We start from the raw sequence: 23,228 nt of genomic DNA on the forward strand, positions 1-23,228 counted from the left end.
GTTTGCCATTCATATTCCTTTTGAATGTATCATGATTATTCTATGCCTCGAATTGATAGTTGTCCTTTTTTTATTTTCTGCTGCTGTTTTTTTAGATTTAAATTTGATAAGACTTCATTCAAGAAGAAACTAAAAAACAGGTCTTTCTAATAGACAAGTAAATTATATTTTTTGCATATTTCCTTTTCGAAGGAAATGAACTCTCTTTGTTTTATGTTAGACACTTTGCATATCTCTGTTGCTTGAATGTTCTTTTAATAGGGGCCATGAATATTTTTCGGCAAGTTGTGCTTGCCCGATGTTTGATCGATATTTCTTGAATAATGTTACGAGTAAGAAGAGGATTTGTTCGACTGAGATAAATGATACTTTTTAAGAAGTTACCAATAATATTAAGCTGTCAGATGCAAGGTAAACGAAGAAGTAACTAGGAACAACACGTTTTCAATTTTCGAGCCACATGTTGTTCTTACGTGAAGGTACGTTCACGCGAAATGTGTCATTTCGTTACCAAAGCACTTGTCGTTAATTTGAGAATTCTTTTTGTAAATCGTTCTTGTAAATATGCGAGAATATCTTATTGGTATTTCGAGACTCTTCGTTCTTATTTTCTTTCCTACATATTGTACTGGATGCTATAAGATTTTTCTACGCGATCCGTATACTATTTATCGTATGGGAATATTTTTTCAACGTGTAAATGTTTTCTGTACAGTACAATGTTTATATATACATATACTTAATATTCTACGTTGTGAGTTGCGTGGGTGCTGTGTATCCAATCGTCATCATTCGTAATTTTCTCCTTTCTTTAATATCCTATAATGTATTTATTAAATTTATTTAACACAAAAAATACTCTCACATAACGAGAAATTTTTTCCTCATTCTTTAGATCATTGACTTCATGTTTGGATACACTTACGTTTCATAAATACCTACGATCTACATGAATCATTCGGTATTTGTTACTATTGTCCATAAGTATAATATATTTAAAACATGTAAGAAAGTGTAACATATGTACGCAGTACTGTATAATTTATACATACTATAAATTGTTAATAAAATTATATACAACATTCGTAACAACCATTGCACGTTGATGGTGTCCAGAAATCTATGGTAAGGCAAATTGCGCATTCAAATGTCAAATATGTTAACTCCATGTGTCTACAAATCCTTTGGATTCCCTGATTTTCAGACAATTCAACTATACGGAATACCTACCTAACACATCCCTTGTCCTTGACACGAAAGGTCACCTTCGCAATGGCACACCGTAATTCCGTATGGTGCTTTGGCACCCCAGGAATCTCCTTCCCCGATCAAATCAGCGTGGGTGTTTTAATTACAATCAAATGAGTCGTGCGAGGAGATTCCTGATCCCTACTATCCCTGTCACCGATATATCGTCGTTCGACGGGCCTTGAATCTATTGCAACGCGGCTGCAAATGAGCCGCGTTCTAGGTCGCAGGACCCTCGGCCAGACCTTGGGAGCTTGTGACAGTGGCATTGAAACGACGGCGATTGGACCAAAGAGTTTTCAAGTTCCTCGAAGAATCGCGGCCAGTGGAAATGAAGTCGTGACGGGAACGAAGAAGAGTCGTCGACGGAGATGCCTGAGCACCGAGGTCGCCGAAGCTTTCTTTAGCGAACTGTCGTAAGATAAACTCGGCTACGTGCAAATATTCGCGACAGTCATATCAAAATTTTCTAGGTGGTTTCCTCTAAGCGAGCAAACATTCGTAAGCTGTTGTATTTATTAGTGAGGAAGTCTACTGTGTTCACAAAATTATTTCACTTGAGGCTATATGCAAAAGCAAAAAAATATTTATTAGGTATGGATCTCTAGCTTTGACCTGAAGTAGACTCTTGAAGGTCTTCAAGGAACTATTCAGAAAATTAATTTGGGTAGTAGCAGGTAGAAATTGACACCTTTCTTTCAGGTAGTTTTTCTTTCCCCTTCATTCACTTGCAAGTTATGAAGCAGCAGTCTTCTGTTGGCTGTCGTAGAACTCGCATCGAAGAATTTTGATTCAGTTAAGTTTCATATCGATAGTTAACAATAAGTGGATATCAATTTTGTGTGGATATACTGATTTTTTAGTGTTGTGTAGCATTGAAGAATTCGAGTTAAGAGTGAGAGTGGGATTGAGATTATACATAAAGAAGATGGTGTCGCGCAAGAAGTAGAAAAGTAACATCAAGGAGTCATTGTCTGCAGCGCGTGCTAATTCTTCTGAAGGTCCTCATGAGACACCGAATAAATCATCTGTAAATGGGTTGGACCAGTTGTAATTGTTCCATTTAGACGTCGAACAACCGTGTTGGAGGATGTCAGGGACGATCGCTATGGGAAGTTAAAGACACTGGAGCTGCATCTTCCGCGACCTTTGTGCTGGGAGCTATGCAAAATGATGGTAATATTCTTAATTAGATCACGGTATTGATGCATTTCCTTTTACTATAATATGCATGAGTTATCTTGTTCACAGTGAAGGAAAAACACTAAAATTTCAAACATTACATATTTGCAAATTTTCAAATATTCAAATTTTCAAATATTCAAATTTTCAAATTTTCAAATATTCAAATTTTCAAATATTCAAATATTCAAATTTTCAAAATTTAAAATTTTCAAATATTGAATACCTCTTTTCAAATCAATGAATTTATTAAGTAACTTCACACAGAGTATCTATACGTACATAGAAGATGGCAAATCTTTCAAACCCCATTTTTTAAACTAAGACAGAAAATAGAAGCACTGAATGACGTAGAATAGGAACGTCTCGCCGTATTTTATCAATCCGTTCAACTATTTCATCGCAGCAAACAAGGATAAAGTAATTAATTTAAGAAGTGTCAAGACGTTCAGAGTCACTTTGCCAGGCGATTGCTTCTTTTTAATCGGTCTGAAGGTTCTTCAAGCACGCAGTTACTGAAATGTTTCTCTTCGCGGCGTCACCTCGCGCGGGCCGAAGCAAGAAAATAAAAAGCGAGAGAACACTCGTAGCAAGTGAAAAGTCGCTCGTAGTCGTCTGGAAAAACCTCCGCCCGCCGAGATTCCCGTGCTTCTGATCGTAAATCATTTTTGAGGGGAATCGAGACGATTTACGAGAAAAGAATATCGTGATTCGCGTAGAAATTGCGTGGAAATTTGATGGATGTATGAATTATCGAAACCAGTAATGAGACAGCAAGGGAGGATTGTCAAAAGTGTCGAAGAACATCTTAAGCCGTTATTAAAAACCGTACTAAATTGGATCACAGACACTCGCGTTTCTTCTCGCTTGAACCTTGAGAGAGGGAGCAAGTGGAGAACAAATAGCACGTTTTGCTTCTTCGAGAGTTTTGGCGGACGAAGAGCTTGCACTTACGAGCCAAACGCAGTTCCGAACTTAAACGAATTAGCTTTCGTGTCCGATAAAATAAATCCAATAAAGCAGGGATTGTGTCGAATCAAAGCGAACTTTGTTCATCGAATGGTTCAATCGCAGGAACCAGATACCTCTCGCGATCCAACGATACGCAGTATCTCCAATTAACCGAAGTGCAAAGCGGCGTGGAGGCGTTTGGCTAAAGATTAACATCGCGTGCTGCTGATCATAGCAATGTCCGATAACAATCGATATCTTGCTCCCGCGATAGGGGGCCGAGAGTACATCATTAACGCGCTTGGATAACAAGCCTGCGTCTCGTAGCCGATGCATCGAATGCATGTTTCGGCTATGTTCGATGCGTTCGAATCACCTATCTACGTTTGTCTCTGACCAACGCATTGTGCTGATTGCATTGTTCTAACGAGGGAACAGGAAGAGATATAATACCCTTCTTTTCAAATCCCATGGGTTCACGGAACACTGAAAAATAGTAACTACTTATCTATGAATCTTTCTATAAATAATTTAAAATCACCATTCAGTGAATCCATAAATATTCTGACCAGAGGTACTCAGAGCTACGAGAAAGTATAAATTACCCACTTTCCATATTTTTGCATCGCTATCGAGGTATTATCGTCCAGCTTAGCGAAAGCTGCAAGCCTTCAAATTCTTACACCACCTCTTCTATTACGCTATAGATCATAGCTCCCTCGCATACGAGCCATAAAACCCACGAAATTCTTCTCGCTGGTAGGTCGAAGGATTCCTTTAGGTGGACAATTCCTCAGGCAGCCAGGGGTGTTAGCGAAAGCGTGTGTGAATCGAGAAGGACGTTTTATTCGCGCCTCACCGCGGCTCGATATTTTCAGAAGATGAGTTTTAGTCGCTCGATCGGGCCGAAACGAATCGAATTACCACGCGGTTAATAGGATCGCGACGAGGTGTCGACTGGCTTCAAAGGGGAACGATTAACGCGCGGCCTTGACCTTGTGGAAGGATCCCTTGGGATTCCTGGAGACTGATATTGGTGAGGGATTGCGCTTTCGAGCAAAATGGTGGAGCGTGGTAGCGGCGAGGGGGGATGGCGAAGCGGTGGGGTTGAGGAGCCGATGGAAAAGTCGGAAGCTTGCCCTTGCTCCCGTCACGGAATAAGTAGCTAATATTTCACCAGAGTATTCGAATAACGCTCGGCAGGACGGCATCCTGCGAACCGAGACCGATGTCGTCGAGCACGTGCAGCACCAAGAAGGTTGCAACCTTCAATTTGATCTCGAAGACGCTCGAAATCCACCACGGCTTAATATCTCTGCTCTTCGCCTTGGTTCGAGGATCGTCTCGAACAGGGGCTGAAGAGCCCATCGAGTTTTTTATTGACCCGCGTTTCTCTGCTCCATCGATCCTCGGAGGAAGCCACCGATTGATTTCGCAGACGTTTGGGGAAGGTTTGGGGAAACGGGACTACTGAGGGTTTTGTTCTTCGTTACTTGAGCTGCCGTCTGCTTATGTGGCTTATTAGTGATGCAGAAAGAAACTGCTCCAGTTCGTAACGTGCTATATAATTCAGTATGCTTTCGAGAGGACGTTGTATTATCTTTTAGATTTTCCTTCCTGCTGGCTTTAATGTTGAATGAGGGTCTCTTAGTGGAATACTTCTGTGATGATAGGGATCTTCTTTCTTGAACAAAGAATATGTTCAATTCTTACTTCTGGAGTAATAGCTTGATTGTGTCTTTAAAGTCATGGTATGTTAGAGTCTTAGAGATCATTAATTCGATTCTATTCTTACTTATGGGTTTCCTTAATATTTTGTTCGAGAACAAATTACGTGGGTATTATCAGAAGGTAATTACTAGATGTCTTAATTTCTCATAATTGTTAGGTTAATATTTGTATTCCTAGTAATATTAATGAACACAGGTATTACGAGGAATAGTATTTGTAGAATAACGAAAAATATAAAGAATATTTTAAGATTGCAATGGCTGGACAAGAGTAGGGTAGGATCAAAAATTGTTTGCAGTTGATGAGAAGTTTGGAGGACAGCACGGCTTTCGCAGCTGTGTACCTCGACGCTACCAGATTCTATGAACATTTTTGAAACGTGCCCAGAAACCAGGACAATGGACTTATAACGTTGGTCCTCGAGCTAGGATCGTTTCGCGAAGTCCTTGCGAGCAAACCTGCTTCCCCGTCACATTAAAACTATACTTTTCCCTGTACAAAGTTTACCGTAAAAAATACTGTTTTCGAAGCTGCTGACGATCACCTGCGGTGCTTCAAGGTTCCTCGAAGCAATATTCGCGAAGTTCTCCTATATATTCTGGAATGTTTGCTACAGGGACGAAGGAATTGTTTTGTACGTGGAAGTATACTATAGTGAGTAGCTACGTAATTGACAAATTTATTAGATTTGTTAATCCTTTTAATTTCAAGTCATTTCTGGTTGTTCTAGTTATTTTCTCGAGCATAGTAATCTACGTAACAAGAAATCTGTACACACATTTACAATGCTCGACAATTATCTAAGAAAACTCTTATCCACTAAATGCAGAGTAAGTCGAAGCAATCTCTATCGAATCACTGTATTTATGCGAGGGTGAAGGTTGATAAATAATTACTAAACGTTGCTGAAAGAAATGACATTCAAAGGATCGGGACGATTAAACGAAACTAATTCTTAAGCATGTCAAGGATACTCGAAGATCTTAGAATACTGTCCTCTGGTGGGTTTTTTCTTGATTCGAGCGACGACAGAGGAGAAAGGGGGGAGGACGACGGGGGGTGCGAAATTAAAAACCAGCGGAATCGAAACGAGACGACTCGCCGTCTAGTGTAAATCTATCCTCAAATGGAACAAGAGCAGAGGCCAGGTTGTCAAGAACTTTCGATGCCTTCGGGGTAAAATCGAAGGCTGCAGCTTTGCTTCTTCATTGAAGCCACGCGATTCCGTCTTGTTTCGCGGACGACAGCATCTCGAAACAATATTCAAATACTTCGCAATATTTGCGAGTTACTGCATACCTGGCTCAAGGAAAGTGGTTGGGAATAGAAAATCGCGAAACTGTATTCCACCCCCTGACGAGGGTTCCCTTTCTCATCGGGTTCCCTGATGAAATCGCGTGCCATACTAACTTGGGTAGGAAAACTTAGTACAAAGCTAGAAAAATATGAAATATACAATATCGAAAAATGAAATAATTGATATAAGAAAAATATTTCAGTAATTCAGTAGAGAGGAATTAAAATTTTACTTAACTTTCTTCAATACAACTGAATTGAAATTCTTAAATTTTTGAATATTCTAATCTTTAATTCAAGGAGCTTCAGTATTTTCATACGTTTGTTTCAATTTTCTGAATTTCAATTCTTCAAAATCTGTATTTGAATTCCGTGTGATCCTAGCTTGGTACGATAGGAATTAATCGAAACACGTGTTATCGCTTATTCATCAGTCTATTAATAATCATTTTACGCAAACGTTAAACAAAAGACTGAAATGGACCAGAAGTGATGAAAGATAGAAAACAGCAGGCGGGATGAAACGTACAATGGTTGGAGCATGAAAATTGTGTGCTGTGAGAAAATTGTCCGCGATTCACGGCAACCCTTATCTCTGCTGTAATGTACATAGTCCATTATGAATGTCTATGTCAATTCGAACCATCTCTTCCACCATTTTCGTTCGATCGCTAATACAGGCTCGCAGAAAGAGCATGCTTAAATATAATTAGGTACTAGAACTTGATATATTGCAGCAAGGTCTCGAGAGGATATAAACGGTATTTAAAATTCACAATGCTCGGTAACATTGAACGTAGCGTTTTAAGAAATTGCTACAGGTTGCAAGGATGCTCTTCTACAATGAAACAGGAAAAGAATAATTGATACTTTCACAATAATTACAAGGTTATTCAACTTAAAAAGTCAATTTACATCCTTCAAAATCCATTATTATATTTGTCATATCTGTGGCTGTAAGGCAAAACGACCTATATCACATTTCCAAAAAATTCAAGGCCTGTGTCGAGTTCCAGAATATAGACTCGAAGTAAAAATAAGGGTTCAAGAAGACACAAGTCCATAAGATAGCAAAAATACGTGACATGTGATTTTATATTATCAAAAAACGTAAGAATTGAGAAAAGCAAAAGTGTGATAGTGAAGTGGTCACAGAATTTCTTCCATAAAATCATCAGCAATTTGCCCTATCTGATTGGAACGATCGCATGCAAGGCGAACGGTTGGCGAACCCTTGTGCAGCTACAGTTTGCAGTTTTATCACTCGTGAACGAATACAGGTCGCGATTACATTGCGCGAAATTAAAGGCGTGCAGTAAATTACGGATAAACGTATTCCATGTATATTTCATCGTTCCGTATCTATGCACGTCGATAACCGTGCCGTTCGACCTTCCCAGTGAAGTGCAGTAAGCCGTTTTACATTCGTCGAGGCGAAGCACGAAGCATATATAACATTCAAAGATTTCTGCTGTCATTGATCGCTCTCCTAATTGCTTCGTTAATCGTTAATGCCAGCTATTTTTCGCTCTAGATACAACCTAGAAATAAGAAAAGGTTCGTCTTCAATTTCTTCTTATGGATACGTCTGCGAGAAGGAACCGTGTCAGCTTGCTGTCAATTTTTAATGTTGCCGACCTCCTTACGTGACATTAACGCTGCAAATATTAGGACATTACAGGGTGTGTCAAGAGAGTTGCTTCTGGTTTTGGTTCAGATTTTTCATGCAAATTAAGGAAACTGTAGAAGGATATTTTTCAATTGTGATTGAGAGAAAAAATTATCGATAAGACGAAATGCACCCCCTGAGTGAATATTCAAAGAATTCAAGCAATGCAAATGAAAGTCTGATAATAATATCTAGTTGATATTGGAAGGTTTGATATAATATCGAAATTTAAAGCGTGCATTGTTGAATTATGAGTTAACCACATTGCGCCAGTTACAAAGCGCGTTTCTTTGCGCAGACAGAAAAGGAACTGCTGTAGTCGCGAAACAAGACCATTGATGCGGCTTCCGGTGAAATATCGATCCTCGCGCCATGACGAACTGCGGGTCTCGTGCTTTGTAGATTGGGACGAAATAATTCACACCGAATCGAATGGATTAAAACGCGAAGTTTAGATGCATGCTAAATGTGTTTGTAATGAAATGCAAGGTAGTTCCGATTTTTTTTATATCGACTGCTATTTAAACGTCCCATCGCGAAGGTTTACGAATGAGTGATAAACTGTAAATAATGAGCACAGGAATTTACACATAACATTTGCTTCACTTTGACGATGTCGTGTAAGCATACAACGTGTCGACTTGGTGGCATAAATTACAGACAGCAGTGACTAGCAGTCCATGATATCGACACGACTTATCTTGATCACATTCAATCATTTCGACTGGCAAACGCGGCTTGAATAAATAGACTGATCGACCATCATCAATGTTACGTTCTTATCACATTGGCAGAACTCGATGTTGCCTTTCCTTCGGGTTTAATATTTTCCTGGGATTTCTGCGTAAAATATTTCTTGGATTCATATTTTCAGAAGGTCACACCAATCGAAATTTTTCTGAAAGAAGTTTGAAAAATTCTGCGCTCGAGGTGTTGAATGTGTCTGTAATTTATAAAATTATCAAAGTAGTGACGTTCACGTGGTTTCCTTTAAGAGGTAACTTACGCTAATACCTATAGAGCTCCCACTAATGGTCCTAATAATGGCTCTCATAGCGTTCCCAGCTACAGGAATGCTTCGACTAATTGGCCATAGTCGGCTACGAACTTAGGGCAAGGAATTTCAATTTTGATTTTACGCCAAGATTCCAAGGCTTGCCCTCCATTACGCGCTTCTCGCGATGCGCACGATTCTTTCCTTCGTTTTCTAATCGCCTTTTAATCGCACCCTCGAGAATAAACACAAGAGTGCAAGGTCGAAAGTGCAGTAGAAATCGTGACATTCGCTCCTTGCCATGGACATTATTTTTTTCTCATTAGTCAGTGCACTGTTTGCAATTAATTGTACTTTAAAATATGGTAGCAATTATGAATTTATTAGAACACAAATGATAGCTTAAAGAACAATTTTATGTAACTACATACCTATAAGTAACATGTGGAAGTCTATTATGAGCATAGTTCTCTATCATAAAATGCAGAATATAGAGAGGGTTATAGCACGTGTTAGGTATAGACATAGCTTGGACTTAATTGGGATCACAAAAGTATTGATAGAAGACTTGCATAGACGAAGCTGTTTTATGTCTTTACACACTCCATTTACGTTCACAGTTATATCCACATGTTTGGAAACACTCTACGTAATTTGACATTTAGACTGAAATTCACTGCTCAAGAGGATACTCTGTCTGCCTTTATGTCAAATACAAGTCCCTCTAGTATCCTCAGTAAAGTCAGACGCATTTAATGTAGAGAATCAATGTCTAAAGATGTTTGTCTCAACCATGAAGAACCATCAAGACTACAATGCCCATAACTTAGAATGACTTAATCATATTGAAAGACACCTTACTCTGAGTCCCTCCAGACAAAGATCAGTCTACTAAAAATGGAACCGAATCGCATAAATTACTCATAACAATACACAACATGGACATTTATCTGATTCTGAAATACACTTCGTCATGAGTGAAATTCAAGAAAAAGGATCTTCCTGTAATCGATGTCAATTATCTACTCAAGTTAAAGGAACAGTTAAAACAGTATATTTTAGGATCAGAATGTTTGAATCTTTCAGCTTCATTGAACAGTAAAATTCCAAACTGAGAAGGCAATACCTAGCTTAAAATATTCAATCAATAGCTGATCACCTCGTTTCAAAAGAAGAATCCTTTTCTCGAAAATAAAAGTGCCACGAGTGGGGTGGACTCGAATGCTCGAATAAATCGCAGATTTCGCGCCACATTACGACCATCGTTCCCCGAGAAAGTGGTCGAGAAATGGTTCAGACTCTCGTACGAGATCCAAGATCGCCGCAGCCGATGGCACGAACGAGAACATTGTCCATCTCATTGACAGAAAAATACTCGTCGTTGCGAACCGATCGACGAGAAAGTTGCGGCGACTCCCTAGAGTTCGTTTAAGCCGCCCGCAAGAAGTGGATAGTCGTTGCACAGGGGTTCGTACGTCGCCGACGAGCACCGACGATATTCCAAGATTTATGGTCCCCGATCGAACTTTCTGTCGAGCTTTTCTTGCGCGGGTCGTCGTTGCCTTGAAATGTCACGCGATACGCTGCGTCGATGGCGTTTCATAAAGTATCCGCGAGAATTCGATGTCGTTACGGTGCAAAAAATTTTTTCCTTGAGATAGTCATTGTCACTTTGCAGAAAGCGTTTCCCCTTAATAATAGAGGAGCTCGAGGAAATAATAAATCATAGAGTATGTTTTTTTAACAGAGAGTGGAGAAGAATTAGTTATTTCAAATTTTAGGGTTGAACATGTTGAATGACAGTGTTATCACAATTTTTAGCTACTTGTGTTTAAAGCAATATTTCTGTGTTAGATATGTTAATGAATATTTTACGAATATTGATGGATGATTAATTATATAGACAACTCCAGTTGACCATGTGTAATTTGCTTTTCAAAGAGGACCAACAATTGAACTGCATACAATAAACAAAGTGAATGTTTAATTTGTCAACTCGCGAATTAACTGCGAGCAGCGTGGGATGTGCATTTCAATTTATAGGATGCAGTTTTAAACCAATTTGTCGAATATTCCTGCAGAATCCGGTTCCACAGATTTACGAAAATCTCGGGATTAAGGAGAGCCTCGGTAAAAAGTTTGGCGATGCGAAATGCTCTGGGAAAGAAGAGCTGCAAGGCCGAGGAGGAGGGTGAGAGAAAGAGAGAGAAGCGGAAGGGCGAGGGTGTGAGAAACTAATCGAGATTCTAATTGAGTTGCCACTGTAATCGCATCTTCGTCGATAATTTCATAGCAGATAGAATATGTCCACAATTTGGTATCTCATATCCGTTAATTAATCTGAAAACATCCGAACGGGGGATGATACGCGAGCATCCACGTCGCTTTTAGACGATCAGGGAAACGACGGGTGACCATGAAGCACAAAATGGGTAAATGCAGAAAAAGAAGCTGAGGGACGAAATTATCTGAGAGCAGGAAATTGAAATAGGAATAATCGAGTGTAAAGAGGAAAAGAGGCGAATCGGTAGGGGGGTTATCGCGAAGAGTAAGCGTATCGAGAGAATACGATAAGTGATAGATGAGACTTCATTGAAAGTTGTGACGTGCGATTGAGCAGAGTAAACGAGCTGAAGTGTGACACAGGTGGATAATACATTTCGAATATAAGAAAGTATAATTATCATCGAATATCACGTTTATTACGCTATATTTTCTTACACGTTCACTTGAATTGGAGATAATAAATTGAAGACACAGAAGAATACGTATTAATTAGTACAAGGTAGCTGAAGTATCTAGAAGCCAAGGATAACTTCTTGTTAATATTTAACGAAGTTGGATCCATACATTCGATGATTTGTCTCCCAAATAAGTCAGAAATTTTAGGATAGCTCAACTACTGAAGTTCGTTTTTACGTGACTGGAAGAAACGTAAATGTTCGCGCGCTGAAGCGTGGGTGGCACTGCAAGAAAAGTTGTAACGAAATCGACCGCCAACTCGAGACGGGAAAAACGAACGTAGGAGGAGTGAGGTATAGTTCTACAGTGCAGTATCTGTCATAACGCCTGTCAAAGGGCAAACTGTTCCTTAACATATGAAAGTTAAAAATTGCTCAATTTCGAATACTGTTTTCTCTAAATCCAATTCATTCTGCTATATATTCTTCGAATTTTATTACACTGTAAACTATGACAGCATTGTGAGATGAAGATTGGGAGATCGTAATTCTAACGTGCAATCGTGTATATAATCTGAGCTATCGTCTGTTAAAAAGGAGGAAAACCACTGTTGATAGCCATAAAAGCACGCGACCGTGGCCATGCAAAACTGCAATAAAATCGATCGTTGGATACAAAGAAAATAAGCGTGCGGAAGATGAAGCCGGAAGACAATAGAACGAACAAAGGCCAAAGAGATAGGAAAGTGAAAGATTCAAAAGAGGTGAAATGAAGCGGGACATTAAACGAAAAAGGAAATAAAGTTGTTGCAACACACACGCGAGGACGAGAGAGGTTCGTATTTGATAAGATCATGTAAGGAAATTGAAAGCTCAGAACCTTCGACAATTTCGCTTGAAAATCTTTATGTGATCAGATGATTCCCCTTTAGGTACCATTTGACACCGAAGTCGATAATCGAAATCGTAGAAACCGATTGCAAATCCTACAAGTTTATAACCACTTAAATGGAAAACTAATTTTTTAACTTATGTTTCAATTTGACAAGACGTAAAAAAACAATTAATGAAATTTATATAGAAGAAGAAGTTATTTTAAAGCTAGAGGAATTCGTAAGAATCTCTGTATTTAAAGAATAACAGTTGTTAAGAAATTTACAGTGAATGGTAGACGAAATTGTTATTAACAATACATGTAGCTAGAATGTTAACGCCAGATACACTACTTTATTGGATATCTTCGTCGCTCCAGAGTTGTTCTACAGTAATTTGATTTGAGGGGTTCAATCAGCCAATCAAACGATCTGACGACATTGTTGTTCTCTGGGAAACATATAAATACGACTTTAGGATCGTCAATCCTTCAGATTCCTCCCTGTCTTCCCCAGGGTCCCCTGGGTAAGTACCACAAGGGTTCTCGCTCAGGAGACAGGGGACCTCCCTGTCACTGCCACTCCTACAATAGAGGGTGCACCTCTGATCCCTAACTCATCCTTCAGGAAACTTCTGTTCCCTTCCCCCTCTTCTTTCTACTCAGTCGTTCTGTTCTGTCCACTTTTTTCTAAGCTCTCTTTTCTCCTCCTACTCACTTCCTAATTCTTCAGTCCTCTCTACTTCTTCAGTCTTTTCTACTTCTTCAGTCTTTTCTACTTCTTCAGTCGCTTCTACTTCTTCAATCTTTTCTACTTCTTCAGTCTTTTCTACTTCATCAGTCTTCTCTACTTCTTCAGTCTTCTTCAGTCTTCAGTCCTCTTTGAAGAGAGGGCACAAAGGACAAAATACAGAGAGAGTAGAGATGAAAGAAAGAGACAGCTAAGAAGAAAGAAGAAGAAAGAAATGACAGACGATTGTGGAAAGAAGACTGAATATTGAAGTTTCTGAAATGAAGAGAGAAGAGATATGGGAAGGGATCGAGGACTGAAGAAAATTGACAGCAAAGTCAGCAGTCTAAAGACAGCAAAGAGGGACGAAGAGAAAGAAGAGAAGAAATACAAATCGCAGAGGTTTTTATTCCGAAACGAATTCACACGAGGCTGAACTCTGAGATTACATTGGTCTATGATGTGACAGCATTTGCAGGCCGTTGCTCCTTCCAGACAAGTCATTCAGACGTGCAGGAGGAGTTCCCCTGCATTGCGGGCTTTTATTTTCAGTCGGCCGAACGTTTCGCGAGCACATGCCCCCTGATCGATCCTGCGTATTTCCTAGGAATCACGAAACGCAGCCTGTGTCCCACCAGAAAAGTCCCGGTTCGTTTTTCTGTCGTTGAACAAAGACGTGGCAGGATCTTCAATCGATTAGCAGCGCACGATGCCAAATTCAATTCGTACCATCCTGGCTGAAGAGCCCGAGAACGTTCGTTCTGGATTTTTATCGGTCCGCAGTCGCACAAGAGCTTGGAAGACAATTCGTTGCACGCTCGAGTATAGAAATTGCTATATCTGTGTCTGAAACGATCGGATAATAAGCATCATACGATTTATACTCAAAGGAGAACCGCTTTTGGCAATTCGAACGTTCTATGCGGATTAAAGAGGATATGCTGTTGAGGATGATGCCATCGACGAGTCGAGTTTTGTTTGAAATGTTGACATATTGCAGAGAACAGGCGTAGTGGACGTGGTATTTCAAGGCAATCTACTTTTGGAGGTATCGCGTTGTCAAATCATGGACCACAGAGTGGTTGTTTTCGATAGAACATGTAAAAAGCCTCGGCTATTGTTTAGTTGTACATCGTAGAAAGTTCCAATGTGAGTCCTCACATTTTTTCATGGCTTCAGAATCACGAGATCTTATCGAGATACTGTACTACTGTTCTTCAGAGCTATCTTTTGTATCCTAGAGACCTGTGTAAGTACTTTAACATAGTACTCAATATTTTCTTCTTATAAACTCGTTATGTAGAACTTGTCATTCTTCAAGTTTTTTTATTTTGACAGGTTGGACACATTGTAATTAACACTTCCATCAGACAGTAATTATGATCAAGGAGTGGCTTAATTGTGACTCAGTCTTGTAACGAAGACGTCTACTCTATAATTAATAAGCACTTGAAATAAGTAAGTTTTCTTTACAATCGAGAAATCAACGTGACGATTCAGTATTTCTTTGGAAAACGAGAAAGTAGAGAAGCCAAGATACGAGTGTTTCACAGACACCGGCAGTCAAACTGTAACGGAATCACTCGGAGCTTGGGTCTCGGGTCTCAAATAAAATGAGTTAGGTGTCCGCGCGATGGTTCGTACAAAACGAATTATGAACTCGTCGGAAGTTTAGCAAGAGAACCGCAGTTGGGGACTGAGACTCGGAAAGCGAAATCATTCGTTGCTTCTTGAACACTTCACCTTGAAGTAAAACTAGCCACTAACGTAGAATATTAGAACTTGCTGCAAATTATTTCTAGAACCTTTCGATCTAGCATCCTTGTAGCAGATACAAAATAACCCTTATCTATAGTGTCTTTCAGTATTAATTAGTTGATGGATGAGAATAGATTCTGTTGACTTTGAATTTTTACTTGAGTTGTTTGACTATGGAAATATACAATAATTATATCTCGCAAATATTTGTCAAGACGGTCCTTGTTTAGTCACCACAAGTTCAATAGGATTCGTGTGCCAGAGTCTTAATTCGATCGGAACCTTCTCGCGTAAATCCCAACGTGCCGGAAGCTTAAGCCAGGTTCCTTCTTCGAAATCGAATTACAAGTTGGTCACGGACGTTTGCGAGGAAAACGTTCGGAAATTGCGGAGGATTCACTTTTCGTTTTTATTTACTGGGTTAGTTTTTGATTCTTTTAGTCTGCTTGGTCTAGCCTTCTTCTTCGTTATCTTTCGATAGCTCTTCCAAGAAGTATCATCCAATTGAGGCATCTCGATTTTTATGAAATTTTGCATGCAACTGAAGTGCTCGAGGAACAAGTAGAAATAATAGGAAAATATTACTTAACAGAAACTTGATGACTACTTTATTGTGAAAAAAGAGAAGATAATGTTCTAATTAATTCTAATTCTTATCAAACTTCTAAATCTACAAAAAGAAGTGTCAAAGTTACGCAACATTCGAATATTCTTCTATTACCTATTATCGAATTTTGTAAAATGTATCTATGAAACCATCCCTCATTTTTCAATTTTTCGAAGTCATCACTTCATAGACGCCCCCAAAATTCTCCTCCCCATGCCATAACGGAAGGCAAGGAAAGTGGCCACCATTAGAGAAGTAATTTCTTAATTATCCCACGATATCCTCGTCCAGTCATCTCGCAATTAATTCGCCCTGATATTTTCCTTCGACCACATCAAAGGCTGTTTAGCCCGGCAGCGAGGGAACCGCGGGGCTCCTCCAGTTTCCCTGTCTCGCAGCCTGCGTCCCTACGATCGCGCGTACCTCGCATGCGGGTGCATGTGCCGGTGGATGTAAACGCTTGCGCAGTGGTCGCGTGTCGCCAGACAGCCCGCCGCTACGGGTGCATCTCGCGGCAGTTCGCAGTCGCCTTCTAAAGCAAGCCCATTAGTCGCTCAGCATTCGGCCGAGACACATTTTCGTGGATCACACCTCACAGACTTTTGCTCACAGACTCAGCCGCGTATCCATCCAGCAACACCTGCCCCCTCTTTCGCAACTCTTTTCTATCTTCCCCCTATCTGCCGCGGCCTCAGTCCCGAACGGTCGCGCACGGAGAACCGAACGTTCAGTTCGGTTAGTTATCAGTTGACCTCCCGCCGCGTTCAAGCAGCCACTCTAACCCGCGAGGGGATGCAACTGAACTCGATGGGCTCCCGTACACGTGCCAGCTGACTCTCGAGGAGCGTCGAACTCGATACGATCACGCGGTTCATTCCCTTCCTCTGGAACTCCTGTCTCTTTGTGGCTCACTGTCCGCACAGTTTCCATAAGAAAAGCGTCGAAAACGGAGTATGCTCGCTACCTGGTTCGCGTGAGGATGCGTCAGTGAAGTCCCTTCGTCCCCGAATGCTAATGCCAGGCCGTCAGGGTGAGGGTATCGACGAGGTTCCTCGAGAAGAGCCCTAAACGGAGAGTCGTGTTGGAGTACTGTCGGCAGAGTGGCTCGGGAGGAAGGGGTCTGCAGGTAGATCGAATCGTTTGGTAGTTGGAGCCGACGGACTCGGTTGCGCCGAGGTCGTCGACACGACGGTGCGACGCCAACGTCGAACAACAGGAGGAACGACGGGGACGCTATCGAGTGGCAGCAGTTCGGCCCATGGTCGAAAGCAGTTCGATCGAACGATTCCCGATTAAGTTCCCCATGCTGCAGCCACCGTCTCCCCTTCTGGAGATGGCATCCCTGCGTCTGCCAGACTCGGAGGAGTTCGACGTGGACACGCGACGTCGGAGTAATAACGGCAATGTGCCGCCCACGACTGTCGCGGCCGTTCCACCGGCCACTGGCACGCTCTTGCAGATGAGGAACGACCTCGGCAACTATCTGAACAACCTCATCGCTGAGGCTATCACCACCAATCCGCGAACGACCATGGACGAACACAGCGGACTGTTGAACGCCAGCAAAACGGTGAACCTGTCCACTGCTGAGCAAATACCTGACCGACTGTACAGGCACAGCATGGCCATGTCAGCGGTCTACTGTGTCGCCTATGTTCTCGTCTTCGTCGTGGGCCTGATTGGTAACAGTTTCGTCATAGCGGTGGTGTATCGGTCCCCGCGGATGAGGACTGTCACGAATTTCTTCATCGTCAACCTTGCGGTCGCTGATGTCCTCGTCATCGTGTTCTGCCTGCCTGCTACGTTGATGAGCAACATCTTTGTTCGTGAGTACCTAAATAATATGTTCCCTTCTCTTTTTTTGGATTTAGGATTGTGAATTATTGGTTTTGGTTGGGATCGCGTGCGTAACGTTTCAGTGTCGACTGTTGGGGTTTGGATGGTAATCGTGTATGGTTGGGGTATCTGGGAGAATGGAGCATCGATCTGGTGTATTGATTATGCGTGCAGGCCTAGAATCGGGGAGGCTTGAAAATGGGAAAATTGGATCGAAGGTGATTTAAGGGGCAGCAGGGTGCGAGCGATTCGTTTGTCGTTAATTTGTCGTTGCAGAAACTCCATTCCACTCCCCGTTCCACCTCGAAGGGGGTTGGAGGTAGGATTGGAGGGGTTTTCCCTTGGTACCACGGAATCGATCCCTTCGCGACTCTCCGTGGCTGTTCACGCTCTGAGCGTATCGCGATTCCGCTTTCAGCCGCCGACAGCTTCATCTCGCCCGACTACGGATAAATTATTCGATAATGGAATCGCGCGACATGCCCGGACAAAGTGCAAAGAGGTCTCGCAGATTCCTTTCAATTTCTCAATTCGAAGACGGGAAACGATTTCGACAAACTTTTATCAATCAGCAGCAGGAAGATATTGAGTCTACTTTTTTTCGAGACCTATCAATTTTCTAAGTAATTTGTATTTGATATCTACCTCTTTAATATTGATTGCTTTCTGTAATTAGTAATTTTACTAATCTGTACTTTCTATTTTTCATTTGATTTACTGAGAAGAAGGAATTGGTTAAATCGAATGACATCGTTGTTGTGGGATCTTTTTACGAGATTCTAATTTTATCTTAATTTGTAAGGGGAGAAAAGGAAGATCATAAACGCACGTAGATGTAAATGACCAGTTTGATCGCGATTGATTAAATGGGTCAGTTAATTTCGATAATACCTGGGGATAACGAGGTGTATGGTATACAAATATGAATTTGCCGCTGGGACGACACGCAATTAAGCAGAGATCGTTACGTGTGCATCGCATATTCCATGTAACATCTATCTAATTACGATTGCGAGCATTTGTACCCTAAGCCTGATCGAAGGATGGTCTGAATGCAATTGTGCTCGTTACCATTATTCTGTCTTCCTTATTTATTGTTAGTAGCACCATCGAATATTACGAGTAGCATAGTGATCGTATTCGGTAGGCATTAGGAGGATTTAACTGGATCATGCCTCTTATTGACCAGTGTAGGCTGGGAAAGGTGTACAATTCTTACTTTAGTATACTTAAAGAGTTACATTTCATTAAAGAAAGAGAATTATTTTTCTTCTTATCTAGAGATAATTTTCTTTTTTTGTAATGTTCTTTCCTATTGTGAGTAGACTTAGCAGGGAACTTCTCAGATCGTTTTTTTTTCATAATTCTTTTTCTATGAAAATCATGTCTTATATTGATGGATACTTATCAGGCAGTTCTCAGTCAATCAGGTTTTTTCTGTCTGCTTGAAAATCAAGGACCTTCCCTAATTTCATGACTCTTTGTTAGGAATGGACTATCAAGCTCATCCTGACTATCTAATGCTCCTATACAGGTTCGATCGCTTTTGTCTGTGTTCATTGACTGGACGATAGGACGCAAGCTTCGATAAGTCCTAATAGAATAAGTTCTGATATCGATTGACTCTGCCCTTCTAAGAATCTGACAATAGAGTTCTCTAGTTGATTGATGTAATATATATAATTTTATAGAAAGCTTGAAGGTATCACATCTAATTGTGTTTCTTTCAAAATTATTTTCTTACAATAGTCAAGAATGTTGGTATTTTCTCAATTCGATGCTATTTATTTTTACGTATTCCAGATACCAAGATAGATGCAGTCATATGACCTTCAAATGTCCTCGAGGCTCAGAAATTTTTCACACAATATCAAAGAATAATATGAATAATATTTACACATACATTGCTCACTGACTACCGTTATTCTAGTTAATTACACTCTGTCAAATCACCTGAAATTTTAATGCATGACACCTGATTAAGAGTGACAATTGCTATTCAATAATCCACCTCGCAAACACTCTCTTTTTCTCATTTTCTTATTTTCCTTCCATTAAATTGTCGCAAAATCGGCGATGCTTAAAGAACGATCAATTCATCCGTCGCGTCTCGAGGTTCGTAGTTGGTCTTAATTGCATAAAGAAACAGAGTATTCGGCCGTGAGCCTCCAGACTCGTTCCAGCGGCCAATTGTCAACGAGTCGCATGACTAACGACGTCATTAGCACGCACTCGCGCACGCTTACGTTTTTCGTAAAGAATTCAAGTGTCCCAGACCGTCTAGAGCGCACGACCCGCGGCTCATTTCGCATGCAAACTGCAGCCGCCAGTGCTGGTGTATTTTCATCTGGGGAAACGTTAGGATTCCTCTACAGCTTTGTCATGTGGATACTCTGCGTCTACCTATTTCTTACGGATATTCTACGAAAAACGCTATGACTCAGCAAAAGAACGTGCACCACTGGCTTTGAGAATAGGACTGTTGTCAGAGAGCTTACACATTTTTTCCTATTTGCAGAAATTCCTTTATTATGCTCCTTCAGCGGAGATTAATATTTAGATATTCATCTGTTATGACTATTGACAGAGCTGCAATTTGTATGTACAGGTTTGTCGCAATATTTCTTCACGTGAAGCTGGTTACTAGCTATTTTGGATCCCCCAGAGCCTGAGGACTCATCCTCAGTTGGGCTTGGCGACCCCAGGGTGCTCGAGCTACCTTATTAGAGTCCTGATCGCGCAGGAGGCTCCCCTGAGAGCAATTCTGTTAGCTGCAAAGGCGTTACTGTGGCTTAAATGCTAGCTGGAACAGTGGGTTATGATGTTATTAGGTGCATTTACGGTGTCACGTATAGAACCATAGAGATCGATTCAGCTCCTTTCATTTACAGAATTAGACGAGCTTAAGTGGTATACAGTAAAGCTAGATTTAGAATACGCAGGTTACTCGATGTATTTTGCTCAGAATTTTACAGAATATGAGCACGAGTCAAGCAATAAGATACACATGACTTGTATTCAATATACTTGGAGTCAGAGATAAGATGGTGTTCATTTGCATAATAAGCCAATTGGTAACTCTGTGAAACACATCTGTACAAATAACGTGCCGAAAAGGCGAGTAGGTGTTTTGTCTGCGCTACTTTTGTAAAAACTGAACGTTTAAGTGGAAGCATAGCTTTCAGAACACTTTAACCAAATGTTTGTCGGATTACTGGACAACTATTTTGGAACATGTTAGGCACCAGGAGTAAAACATGACATCAGATTTGGAATAATGAAGACCTAACAGCAAACAAATATCCTTAGCAGTTTTTGTCACTTTTTTTCTTTATTAATCATTAAAGAACTATATGCTTATATTGATCTGACGAAAAGTAATTTAACGACCTCGACCATTTCGCATCAAACATTTGCCGTCAACATTACCAAGAGCAAGCAATCGACTGTTGCGATGTGTTTGCGAGGAAAAGTCATAAAGACCATGAGAAAAAGTGCAAGGTTCACAGAGGTAGAGTTAAAACGAAGGAATAGATCGGTACGCCTACTGATCATATTACACACTACCTAGGTTGATTTCATCAATAAGATCAACCCATAACTGGTAAGAGAGGTCTAAGGGACCTCATACGAAATTTTAAAACGAATGACATTTTAATACCAACGCCCACAGAAATTTCTTAAAAAATGAGCAATCACATGTGTTTTCGACTCCCCTGAAAAATATTAAAAAACGACTTGGGTTACATTACCACTTAGGTACAGATTTTTCATAAATTGCAAATATACTCTAATTCACTAACTTCATAACAAGTACTTTCCAAGTATCTAAAATTTACCATACTAGTTATGGGTTAAAGATGGAACTACTTCATAACTCTCAAAAAGAATTCCACACATGTGAATCGGTAAAGAATAAAGGGGCACGTCGACTAATTGTTCAGAGTTCGTGGCAGGTCGTAGAAGCAGCAAGTTTTTCGTTACTCGACCAATCCCTGGAGCTTTGGCCGTCTAATTACCAGAAGAGGAAGCTACATCCTCGCGTTATTGTTCCTCAGTAGGCTCTCTTTGTCTCCTCCGAAAAGTTGGCGTTATCGCCATCGGGCGGCGAAGTTTCTGTCGTTTCCCGTGTTTGTTCTCCGAACGAAAGCGGAAGTCAATAACGAAATTGAAGTCGTCTAGCGACGAGCGTGTTTTTGCAGCGGCAGATGATGGGACGGGGCTTTCGGACTTGCAGACTGATTGCTAAATGGCGAGAAGAACTTTCGCCCTCGTAAAATGATCATTGCGGAGAGAATAGCAAGTGGTGCTTTTTCGTCGTCGTCTCGTTATTTGTTTCTTCCGTTTTGCAAGTGGAAACGTTTGTTCGGTGAAGCTGGATCGAGGGAAATCTAATGCTGAATAGATCGTTCACACTTGTGCGATGCATTGTGCTTCTCGGGCAATTATAGTCGCCGTAAATTGAACGTTATCTTACAAAATTGAGAGAACTTTTTTAATTAAGTTTGACCAACTTCATCCTTCGCTTCGTTTACGATTAATTACTTTTTGTAATTAATTACTGGTGAACCGTGGACTCTCTTAAGGCACTCTCTAATACTTTTATCGGGAATGAAAATGAGACCTCATATTTTGTGAAATGAATTGATTGAATCTTATTGCCCTTAAGCTTTTTACTTCGCTGGAAAACACAAGAGATTTTAGAGACTTATAACTTTCTATTAATTAGTGAAATAGTCTTCTCTGCTATTTATTATTTACTGTCTAAACAGAAGCTTAACATTTTCGCTAATTATTCTCTATCGAATGCATTCGATTGCATTCCATCCCATCGTTATGCTCTGATCAATAGTCAAAGGGAAAAGTTGACCGATGTGTTTGCCACATAATCGCGCCCGATTACCCTCGTTTCGCGATTCGCCTTAACTATCACAGCACATCGAATCACCAGGATATAACGCAATTATACGAAGTTTGAGAACGAGATTTGCATAGTTTTCTAAATTCAGGACAAGCTTTAGCTTTGAAATTGCGCTTCGGAAACTCTTCCGCTAACCAAGCTTTCGCCGTTTGGAGAGCAGTTACTGGAAATCCCTGACGCTTTCTTCAAAACGTTTTTGAAAGCTCCTCTTTACCGAGGACCCAGTCGAAACTACCAGCCAAGAAAGCTTTTCCGATCCGTCGCCACTTTCGAAACGAGTGCTGGGCTGTCAGACGACCTGTCTCCGATTCATGGTTCTCATTGTTCCTCAACTTTCTGGCGAACTTTCGCGAACGCTCTTAAACTGTTCGTTTTTCTGAGAGTTTCGAAAAACAGCGCCAGTTGTAAGAGGCTGCACGATGATTCATGGGGCAGAAAAGTAAAGTACAACATAGAGAATTATTTCTTCTGTAGGTAATAAACGACGGCGAAGGAAACTCATATAGAAACTTAGAATCATACCTTTGGAAAAGAATATTCGAACATAAATACGGGATGGTATGAGTTCAAATGTTATTTTATCGATTAAGTTTCATCTTAAAGACAAATGGGTAGAAGAGGAAACATGCAATTCGTTGCATTCATTTCTTCAAGGCAGAGTAAACCGACTCGACTTGCTTGTTTACGTCCATATTAAGCCTTTTCCTTATTAAAGTAATCGCTCTAGCATCCTATTACGTCTTGATAGTCGAG

The 23,228-nt window shown here is 40.6% G+C and overlaps 1 protein-coding gene across 1 annotated transcript in view; it reads left to right on the top strand.

Annotated features, from left to right (window-relative positions):
• The first annotated feature begins 16,760 nt into the window (after nt 1–16,760).
• The window catches only part of Sifr (SIFamide receptor), a 44,677-nt gene continuing 38,209 nt past the window's right edge, over nt 16,761–23,228 (top strand). Inside the window, exon 1 of the mRNA XM_076384511.1 lies at nt 16,761–17,544. Coding sequence (XP_076240626.1) covers nt 16,977–17,544 — 568 coding nt within the window. The 5' untranslated portion in view covers nt 16,761–16,976. The remainder of the gene's footprint in view (nt 17,545–23,228) is intronic.

The sequence above is a fragment of the Calliopsis andreniformis genome, chromosome 9 (genome assembly GCF_051401765.1).
Source record: "Calliopsis andreniformis isolate RMS-2024a chromosome 9, iyCalAndr_principal, whole genome shotgun sequence".
Lineage (NCBI taxonomy): Eukaryota > Metazoa > Arthropoda > Insecta > Hymenoptera > Andrenidae > Calliopsis > Calliopsis andreniformis.